The following is a 12,136-nucleotide window of genomic DNA, read 5'->3' on the forward strand; positions in this document are numbered from 1 at the left end:
GCCTTGTGAATTATGAACATTTTTATATATAAAGTACCTTATAGTCCTTTCGAAGTATAATATGAAACAAATATATATATATATTCGCTTACTTCTTCTAGACTTCTAGATTATCACTATTAGAAAGAGCGATAATGAGCGATAATCGAGAAAGGTATGTGTATATATTTCGTTAGCATATTGTACAAAATGGCGGAGCTATGGCGGTGTTTCGTGTTTAAAAAACTGATATCGTTCTTAAAAAAAAAAAAAGCTTATGTGGCTAACGCTGGCTGAACCTTAGGAGATTCATCAAAACTCGTACTGGAAAATTATAGGTCTTAAAAAGACCTACAATTAAGTCTGCAATAACGTGTTGTAGAGTGTCTTTTAAAGTGCACACAAAAACTTTTGACACGCTTCACCCTCGTTTTAAGAGGGTGGTGCGGTTACGTTTATATTAGTTTAAGTTAAAAAAGTAGCCTATGTTCTTCCTTGGTATTCACATTTGCTTCATGCTAAATTTCATGAAGTTCGGTTCAGTGGTTTGGTCGTGAAAGCGTAACAGAGTGATTTTCGCATTTATAATATTAATATAGATAGATTAGAATTAAATGTGAGGTTATTTGCGAAACCATTTTATTCATTTCATTAGTATTCCTTATTCAGATAAATATGTTAGTTACCTTGGGCATTTTTTATATATTAAAATTGCTTTAAACGAATTCAAAATTACATGCAACTAAAAAAATGCTTTCCTACGAAACGCGGTGGTCGGATAACAATAAAATTTTGTCATCAGCATTTAGCAAAACTTTTAAGCCTTGTGTAAATTTTAATATTTCTCATTTATGACATACTTATTTATATTAAATAATAACTGTTATAAAATTAATGGCCTATGATTTTCGTGCTAAGCGCACTTCTTATTATATTTATTAGTAAAATTCACCTGTGCGAAGCCGAGTCGAATCACTAGTATATATTAAAATCGTATAAAAAGTAGGTACTATATACTATAGCATAGTATTATTAACTTATCATACATATTTATATTTTATAAATATAATAAACCTGCATCATAATATACATTGTTAAACCAAAAAATATAAAACTTATACTAGAGGATTTGCGATTCAGAGGTTATTACAAGCACCACAATTACATGCTCAAGTAGGACAACGTGGGCTTACGGCATGCTTTTTGTGAAGCTACATACAACCTTTAAATAGTTTTGCTTAAATTTTTTTTTACATTTTTGTTGTTATAGTACACAAGAAGTTAAATTAGTTATTTAACTTAACTATCGCCAATTATACCTATGCCATTTATGTAAACCAGGATAATTTATCGTATGAATTGTATTACAGCTGGGAAATATAAAATAATTGTAACAGACCATACATTTATTTCTATTACATACTTAATTTTAGGCGAGCGACGCATATTTAAAGTAAGTATATTAAAATATTAAATATGTCTGAAATTAAAGCAATTGGTCATAATTTTTAAATAAAGAAGGTAGACGCAACTTAAGTAATGATAGGAAGTGCGTCTAGGATGACCGTGACGGTTAATCGTTAACTTTGGTATGTTCCGATTATCTTGTCTTGTTCGATTCGATAAGCCAAACGACGTTAGCGTACATTCCGGTTCGTACGACGATCGACGCGATTTTTACGAAGGGAAGCTTACATTACTCATTATCGCCATAAAGCGTGATAATTCGCGTTTGTCTGGCCGCCGGGCAAGCGTCAGTAAGATCGCGCCCCTGCCGCGGCACCCGCGCGCTGTTCTAGTGCAGTGTAGTACGCGTCCACAAAGTTGATCAATAAGGAACAATGAATCCGCGAGACGGTCGCGATCGGCGGACTGCCATCTGACCCTTAAAGTCGTGGGATTACGACGAATCTGTATTGCGCCCTTCTCCGGTGACGGCTGATTGTGATTTGAATTAGAGATAATGTCGTCTCCACGATTTCAATTTCCGCCAGAGAGTTATTCTGCCGTTTACACCAGCGATGTAACGAGTGTAAATGTGAGTATGTTTGTAGCCGATAGTGGCGAGTGGCGACGTTATCGATACGCGACATGCGTGTGCGCGGCGTCAAGGCCACGACGGTACACAACAGTGCGTTCAACTCCATTTGTCAAATATGCCAATAATAAATTAGTTCCTATGTGCATCGTGCAATATTAATAATAAAATATTTTGTTTAAGTAATTAAAAGAAAATAGTGAGCTATTTCTACAGCATGTTCATCACATGTATTTAACAATGATGTTTAATATAATTTTCTTATTTCCATTATTTATTGTGATAAGAAGCGTTACTAGTTCGTTACGACGTTTTTGTAGCAATAGTGAGTACACATATCGGAAGCTACATATGCTTTGTTCTTTTGTTCAATCAAGGTTATAAGACGTAGATTGTGCCCATAAAGCTGGAATAGGGTGTAGATGTTTACATTATCGTATTTTGCCTTTGCTGCTACTAACGCTTATAAATATCGGTTTTAACTAAACCATATAATTATTCTCGTAATTATATCTATAGCAAATAGGTAGTGAAATAATAAATAATAACGTTTAATGTGTTATGCCCCTACTGTATGTGTCACACGTATAGGTACCTACGTTATTTGATTGAAGAAGTAGGTACGAATGGCTTTTACAGGATATTATATATTTATTTTAACAATTTATTTTGACATACGTATTAAATAATTGATTTAAAATTGTATTTATCTCTTTAATAATTACACATATTGGTACGCATTGTCATAAATTTGTGTTCCATATTAATGTATTACTTTAACATAACGCAATAATATGAAGAAACAAAAGTTCATTCATCAAACACTTTTTGAAATATGAATAATTTCATAAAAAGTTTCCCAAAATGTGATTTATATGAATTATCTCATATAATGTTAAATCTGTGTTTTATACAATTCATGTTAAATAAGAATATCATTAATATTAAGCAAGCTTTGTTTAAAGGTTAATAAATTTTCTGAACGCTGCACAAATACATCAAAATATCAAGCTTCCTTTAGATCTTAAATCAAAGTTTAACAAACTGAAGATCGAGTGAAATGATATCGATAGGTACTATTTGATTGCAGAAGCTATAATCAGTATTATTCTCTACTAAAAGACTAAGCAACATTTTTCCTACAAATCGATGTCAAACATTAAGTGTAAAATCTATTTGAACAGCCTGTACTGTTTGTACTCTCTTTAGAATCTCGTTAATATGAACTTTACAATGCTTTATTTTATAGTAATGAAGGGCTTTTGCGAACGTTATTTGAAAGTGCTTTTATAAAGCGTGCAATGAGACTTACTAAACCATACCGGATATTCTCCATTATCTTAATTGTCAACTGTATTGAAAAAAGATGTAAGAAAAAATTGTAACTGCAATGTAATTTTCATGTTAAAGCGTAAAAACATTGCTTGTTTAAAATGTAAGAACAATAACATGAAGATTCGGTTTATTATTTTTAAACAGAAATAGAAAAACCTACAAAAACTTACGATGCGTTGATAAACTCCTATCATAAAAATGTAATTTTAACATAGACATTTGTAAAAGTATACAACTCACTTTGAAGTCTTATTTTTTGTTTAATTTAGTAATCGCGGAATGTGAATCTTCAAGGAACAGTTTTGTTTTTAAATATTTATATTAAAAAAAAAAAACCAATCATGCTTTACCGATTTTCTATAAATTACGTACAATCGTTTATAATTTTTTGTAAAACTTTCCGTTATCTACCTATTTTAAATAGGCACCCGATTCAGTCTAGTAAACAAAGTTCTGAGTCCTGCACAAACCTAAACCACCAATAGCAAAGACTTATGTGAATAATTTTAAATCATATTTGGAGGTGGAAAACTGAATATAGGCGAATTTTACAATGTTTTTTTTTTTTCTAAACAGGTGAACTACAAATCGGTGAAAAATGAACCTGAAGAGGCAGTATTACCGGTTACTGGTGCCAGCACGCCTCCGGTTTCACTTTTCAGCTGCTTTCATTGCGCTGTAAGTAGCTTAATAGTTTACCTTGGTAATAGGTATCTTTTCGACGCATTGGCCTCATGGCAGCAATAGGTAGATATTGACTTTTGATAATAAAGGAAAGATCTTAACCCAATTCGCTAAATACCTTAGATTATTAAGTTACTTAAGTCGACAGAGATGCTGACTCAGCTATCTTTTACAAAAGTACCTAATACTAGATAAGATTTGTGTAAACTGATTCTTGTAGGTATATACATAAGTACTAGCATTTATATCAGTGGAAAAAATCTTGTTTGTCTCCCAAAGTATACGCGCGGTTTTTTTTGGATTTTTAGATGAATACTAAGAAGATGAACTTTTAACGATTACTATTGAATAAAAATAAATATAATAACAACAAGCTCTTTTTAATTACTCGAAATTCGTTTATTAATCATACATTTAAGAAAAGCTTTAATACTATCATATTTTTTCAGTTTTCAAATAGCTTCAAAGTGATCGGAAAAGAAGAGAAGAAAGTAAGGAAAACTAAGGTAAGAACTTTATCATTTAGTTTTATCATAATTATTCGAATGGAATCAAAAAGTTTTTAATATACGATGACGCAAAACCTACCATCATAACAAGAATTATTCAAGCATTGTATGACGTTGAACTATTTTAATATAAATTTAGGTACTAATTTGGAAACAGATTATATTTGTAAAATACTAAAACTCATCAACTACGGTATGCGTTGTTTCTGTTTAAGTAGGCGAAAGTATGTGACTCAAAATGTGTATTTACTGTTCGATCGGTAATGATAAATTAACATCACTTGAGATGTTCTGGCACAAACCCAGTCGGCTAGGCTGTAAATGTTGTTTTCGCTGCCAATTTTCTAAAGAAAGAAAATAAATTCTTTGAATTTCTTGACAGAAAACCGCAATGGCGTTTAATGATTTGAACCTGTGATCTCGGGATCTGCTGTCTTTTAAACCCATTCCGTCAACGAGGCTAGTATAATATAATGCTAGATATAATAATAAATATCTATTTTATAAACCCTCAATATAATGAAACAACTCAAATTATTTCGTACATATTTAAATTGTAATCAATATTAGAAACGTGATTGAATGTAGGTAGAAAACTAATCCATAAAAAAATAATAAAATGGAATCAGAAGGCGTTATTCTTCTACCATTTACAAAGAAAAGATAAACAATATTTGAATTTAAAAAGTAGACGTCGAGAAATCAAATGCAAATCGAGTAGGTAGAGTGTGTAGAGTGTTCTAGTCTCGAAGCTTTGTTGTCCTTTTGACTTTGAGGTTGAAAACTATATCAATATGTAAGAACTTCATATTATACTTCTGACGGGAAATGTATGACTTTTTTATTAGAATTAATTCTGGAAAAATCCTGGATTATACTTACGTGTGCGAGCGGTGAGTGACCGGGCGACCGGCGACCGGCCACCGGCGCCGGCTGATCACGTTTTTTTCTTTAATAATCTCCTGAGATCGCTTCCTTTCTTTCATCTCTTCCATTACACGTGATTGCATAAGTGATGATATTTCATAAAATGTTTACTGTGGTAGTGTTGTGATATTGAATAATTTATATTATATAAAGGAAGGTGAAATGTTACATATGTAACAACATTTTTGATAAATATGTAGCTAAAAAGATCAATAAGTTCCCAACACATCTAGTGTGTTGTTTCAAAATAAATTATCAATACATAATTATAACTATAAATAGAAAACGTGATTTGGTAAATGAATTATTATTAGTTTCCTGCATATTAAATTAATTTTTTTTTTGATTGATGTCGTAAAAAAGTCGTGACGTATATAATTATATATTAAAAGTATTTTGTTCCGTATTAACTAGTTTAATCAAGTCATGATTAGGTTGGCAGTTTAATTCATCTTAACCAACTTATATTTGCAAGTGAAAGTACTCATGTACTTACAATTTTTTATAAACAAAATGGCTCATACTCCATATTATGGTTATCTGTTTTTTCACCATAGTTACTTTTAAATATACCCAAAGATGTTTTGATGCGAATGTGCTTTTATGGTACCAAGGCATTAAGCCATAAATCCAAAAACTCCATTTGTTTTTTCTAAATTTCTTACTTATTATACTTGCAGTTACTTTTTAGTTTTGCGACAATTTATAAAAATATCAATAGTAATTTGTGCAATCAAAGTTATTCGGATCATTCACTAAAGTTTACTTAACTATTTACGAGGTTTTAAGCTCTGCCAACAGAGCTGCCATCTGCGGGCTGATACTGTTCATTTTTAATAGTGAAACTCATTATTAATAGTTTAATTCTTTCTTTCTTAATTGGACCGACCTGGAAAATTAAACTCGGAGTCTACAGCTAATGATTTCACAGTACATTTCTTTTTGCATATATTTTGCATAGTACGCAGTAGGAATATAATCCGAAAAAACAAATCTACCTTATTATATATTTCAATGACAAAGACTTGCGTCGATTTTAAAAGAAAAGCAAAATTCAAAATTCACAAACATTAATACTAAGTGGGCGCAGAGTCACGTGTATGTCGCTACTTTTTTTTAAATTAGTTTAGTCGGTGTTTTAATTTGCTATCACTTGCCGGGAACACGTGTTTGGGAAACTATGTCTTACTTTATATTGTAAACACGTCAACTTTGTGTCTGTTTGCTTTTTCCTAATTCAAACCTAAACTGCTATTCCGATTAATATGGAACGTTCACATTATTTTAATATAAAGTTTCAGAACCGTGTTTTTATGTTGTATTATATTTAGTAGTAGTAGAAATATTTTAATGGAATAAAGAAAACATTCAGTAGTTTTAGAGATATTGCAAGATATTATTATTATTTTTATGTTTTTTTTAATATAAAGGTTGGTGGGCGTGCAAATGGGCCATCTGATGGTAAGTGGTCACCACCACCCAAAGTAAATGGCACTGTAAGAAATATTAACCTCAAATCGGCAATGCGCCACCAAACTTGGGAACTAAAATGTTATGTCCCTTGTGCCTGTAGTTACAATGGCTCATACACCCTTCAAACCGGCACAGAACAATACTGAGTACTGCTGTTTGGCTGTAGAATATCTGATGAGTGGGTGGTACCTACTCAGGTGGGCTTGCACAAAACCCTACCACTAAGTGAAAAAATCTGAAAAATCAACATAAAAATATTATTCGTCTCAAGTTAGGACGTCTACAGTAGGTACTATATATAAAAGGCAATGTCCTGAATGAGTGCCAACTATCACAACAATCATAGTTTAAACATTACGAGATAACAAATAAAATTTTAAAACATAGACAAGATGCACTAAATTTTTTTGTTTTTTAATTATTTTTTAGGGTTGTTGCACTCTCACAAGCTTCTATTATGTCCAGTCGTTCCAATTAAAATGTGTAAAATGTCTTACTGATAAAAAAGATTTTACATGTTTATGAAATTAGATAAACGGTCGTGCTTAAAATAATATTAATACATTTTTTAAACTTTTCTACGACGTCACAGCTTAACCGACTAATAAGTAGTTAATTATTATATTTTACGCGTTAAATCCGCTGGAGAATTGACACCCCGCTGAGGCATTGCATGCCAACGACACACAGTTCACAATATCTGATTAGGTTCCACGTGGAAGAGAAAATTGAAGTAGTATTTGCACACACTGTATAATATTAGAGTTATAAAATATTATTAAACCATTTTTTTAAATAAAAAAAGTTATGGCACCTAATTGGCTTTACGATACGAAAATATATCTATATATTTATCATGGGGATATTGATGTGATATAATTTTGTTATGTACTCTGTTACGGTGAGCATTATGTCACCATGATACATAAATTTTGTATTCATATTCTATTATCTCTACATGAAAAACATAAAAAAACTATGAATTTATTCGATTGTAAATCTTGCTATAGTGTGATAATACTGTTGTGTAACTTGTCTATTTTTTATGTAACTTTGTTACGTAAAATATGTTCAAACACGTTCCTGAAAAATCTATCGAGACTATTGAAAAAGCGAAAGAAATGATTGAATATTGCTGACTTTTGTTAATAGAAAGTGGACTGTAAAAGAAAATTTCAGTTTCATTAATAAAAGAAAGTCTCTTTTAAAATAAAATAAATAAAAAGGGCAGTTGATTGAATGAATCTTGACATGATAGAAGGTGCACCTCGCCCTTAAATTCAAAATTTCATTACCAATCGAAATAGGTCTTATAGGTTAGGCTGTGTTAATATAGTGAGATAGTAAGGCTATTTCTTTTTATATACTGATAGCTAATAAGATATATATATATGTATATGTGTATATAGTGTATTCGGAGGGGATGGTGTCTAACTAATTTTGTTTTGAATTTGGCAGACACTGATGCTTAATTTACACAATCAGATTTATATTTTTTATTGTGTTCCTAAATAACATTATTTAAATCTGATCTTTTGATTTCGATTCAAAATTATCATCAAATTTGTATATAAAAAAATTATATTCTATACCTACTTCATTAACAACTTATTTAAAAAGGTGCTGATAGTTTACAGGCTGTTGAAAATTCTTAAAGATGAAGTATTAATGTGTTTTTTAGGAGAACAAAAAAATGTTAGTAACGTGTTATAATCTTATATATGTATACAGTCGTTATATGATAAAATAATTGCGAAATAACATTACGAAAATACTGTTAGCAAAAAAAATAATTGAAAAAAATAATTTCGGAAGGCACGATATTACTGCACATACATATATGGAGTACTTGAAAAAAATCATATTTAACTAAAATAAAGTTAATACTATGAACGAAAGGCGGTGTTACCGCTAAGAGAGAAAATTTGGATAAAGGACATGAAATTTATAAAGCGGTACAATAAGCGGTAAAAGTTCAAGGATAAATTTAATTCGTTTACTTATAAATGGCATATAAATATTATCATTTTATACACACATACACATATTCGTAAATATATCCTAAAAATAATGTATATTTATATATTAATATTACTTATATGCAATAAAACACAGACAAGAAAGCGAATTACTAAAAATGTCTTAAAAATATTCACACGATGACAACGACATATTACGAATACATTATTTTTTAAATTAATAATGAATTTTCAAATAAATGACAACGTATGACCCAAACGATGGGAAGTCGTCATTTCCTCCATAGACAATAGAACTATAAGAATATTAACGGATTTGTTTTGCCGTTATAATAATAATAATTTATTCGGAAAGCGATACCCGGCCTTTCAACGTTTACCTTTGCCTTGTAACTGATCTACATTAACTGTAAAAAAATATTTGTATTCAGAGAGTGAACTTCAAAAGTAATATCATTCTACCTGTAAAGTCACGTTGGGATAGATACTTTCAAAAACGTGATTTTCTAAATCTGAATGATCATTAATATGAATGAATGAAAGGTATTGTCGGACATTTGAATAATTATTACAAAGATAGGTTTACTGGTTAAGCGTTTATTTTGAACAACAATAAAGAATTGTCGTACTATTCGATTTCATTATTCAGTTTGTTTTTGAGGCTTGAAGCAGTTTTAATTTCTGTTTATCTCATCCCAATGACATTTAAAAAACGAACATAATACTATTTAAAGTGACCAATATTTATAATATTTTTTAATTTAAAGGTATTCTATTGTGCAGACCACCAACCATTGATATTTGCATTGTAATAAATATCCCTTACATTGTTAAAGCGTAACCAACTTTAGAAATAAGATTTTATGTGTCTTGGAGTTGCGTCTTTAGTTACACTTGATCATTCCCCCTTTAAACCAAGACACAACCATATTTTACTTTTAATATTTCGCGATGAAATATGTTATGCGCGGTAGGTACCTATCCAGAATGGCTTGCACCAAGGCCTAGTAAAACCTGACAACAGTTATTGCAGAGGTGAACAATATTGAATGGCAATTATTGGCTCACGAGCTCATACACACGTTGGCTCATAAACATTATACTTATCATATCTTGCTCCATCATATGGTATTTTTTTCGGAATTAGTATAACTTTTTACCTTGGGTTTCGCTTTCACAATGAACTTCGTAACTGAATGAGTTCTGAATGAAAAGTTAGAAAGGCTGCCAAACCTTGTCTCTAACGTAAATTGTGCTGCTTATAAGTAGACGATGAACCCTTTTGTGATCATTGTTTATTATACATTATTTCAAATCATGTAGGTAAAATTAAATGATCAGTAATTAAGATGATTAAGTTTATTATTTTTGTATCGGAATAAAATTTAAATTCAGAACTTGATTATGCGGCCGTGATTGGGTAGCCAAATTTATACCACCAGTAGTGTCGGAGGAAATAAGCGACAACATTTGGATATACAGATACGAGAGTGATCTTATTTTCGGTTTCGTTATTTTCGAATTAACGAAAACTTAAAACTCACACATTTTTTGTCGAGTTATTTTTACATAAAACCTTATTATTTATTAAAATACAAACTCTATTAATCATTAATATACAGTAGGTATGTACAGAAAGTAATGAAGTCATTTAAAAAAAATACCTTGTATATTAATGGTACTTAAAATAAATTAGAAATCTAAATATACATATTTTAATCAAGTTTAATTTTAATTATTTTACATATATTGGATTTAGCGGATATATAGTAAATTTAAATAAGATTGCGCACTTTTTGATCGTTTTGTTTGATACTCAAAGTTATTAACATTGCATTAATAACCCACCCAGGTTTCATTGACTTATGCCTAAACCCTTTTCTGGGGGAATCCAACGAGAAATCAACAATAACAATCAGTTAATCTTTAAAGAGGCTTTCAGTATGTAGATTTTGTATATACTACATTTAAATTAAAATATTCTGCATGAAAATTAAGGTTAACCAATTCCACGTGTTTTGCATGTTCCTAAACTGCCGAAATAGGATTTCCCACTTAATTATTTATTTATAAATTCTCGACGTTATTCAGACTTGAGTTCCAAGATCATAAAGAACGAACAGCACATAAAAAAGTAATCAATATTTTGTAATTTCTGTAGGTAAAAATCGAGTTCTTTTAAAGCAACAATATTCGGTTTTTTTTTTAAATGACCAGTGCCAGAATTGATATTTTGGCTTTTCTATTCCTATGGCAGTCGCCCAATATAACTATTTAAGTATAAAAACGTGAATAATTTGAATATTTTTATTAGGTTTTATTTCTGAAATGTGTTTTGAACATGTTTTTGAGTTTTCAAACGTTGACTTGTTTGTGGCATCACGGTTGAAGCATTTACTAAAATAAAACTTACGAACTAAGTCACCCCATAAATTTTACCACACACCTTAGGCTCGGGGCCTGAAAAAAAAATTTTTTTCTTATTATATTTTCATTTATATTATTGCGACGTAGGTCGTGGTATACACATTATTAAATATAAAATCAGTCTATCAATTTATTTTGAGACCTAATTTTTCTTTCTTACCTAAATTGAATTGTGCCTATTGGTCAAATAAGGAAACTTGCATATGTATTGCATTGTAATATCCTTTGCAAAATATGGCAACGTACGAGTTAACTATATAAAATTATCAATGTACTAAATGAAACAAAATCAAACAATAAATGAAGCATGTTTTCACTGTCATAATTTCAAACACATCTAGTCATACGAATATTTTTATTTAATAAAAATAATATTTATGTATCTACGCATATTAACAGATTATGGACATAACACTATTGACGTATTTTATGGTAATTCACAAGTAAAATGTTTTTTAAAACTGGCTTTTTTAGCACAACGAATAACTTAAACCTTGTTGTAATATGAGTGCGCTACGAACAGCGAGGAAGCAGACGGATCGGCTATGTAGGGCTATTTCGGCTCAGATAAGCAGGCAGGAGGCGAGCCGATGCTGGCAGAGGTCAGTATTGACGTCAATGAGTCACGTGATCGCGTACCGATACCTACGAGCGCGGAATCGCTGATGCCTTGAGCGTTGATCGCTGACAATGCTATGCGATGCGCGGGCGCACCGCACGCCGCGGCGCCTCGCATCTCGCGTCTCTACACTGGCGTCTGCGCAGACTTTACATATAAACTAAGC

General features: G+C 30.9%; 1 protein-coding gene across 1 annotated transcript in view; it reads left to right on the forward strand.

Moving 5' to 3' along the window:
- The first annotated feature begins 1,581 nt into the window (after positions 1-1,581).
- The window catches only part of LOC125064851 (inositol-trisphosphate 3-kinase homolog), an 81,411-nt gene continuing 70,856 nt past the window's right edge, over positions 1,582-12,136 (forward strand). Inside the window, exons 1-3 of the mRNA XM_047672133.1 lie at positions 1,582-2,017; positions 3,929-4,030; positions 4,486-4,542. Of these exons, the coding sequence (XP_047528089.1) occupies positions 1,943-2,017; positions 3,929-4,030; positions 4,486-4,542 (234 nt within the window). The 5' untranslated portion in view covers positions 1,582-1,942. The remainder of the gene's footprint in view (positions 2,018-3,928; positions 4,031-4,485; positions 4,543-12,136) is intronic.

This window comes from Vanessa atalanta, chromosome 6 (genome assembly GCF_905147765.1).
Source record: "Vanessa atalanta chromosome 6, ilVanAtal1.2, whole genome shotgun sequence".
Taxonomy (NCBI): domain Eukaryota; kingdom Metazoa; phylum Arthropoda; class Insecta; order Lepidoptera; family Nymphalidae; genus Vanessa; species Vanessa atalanta.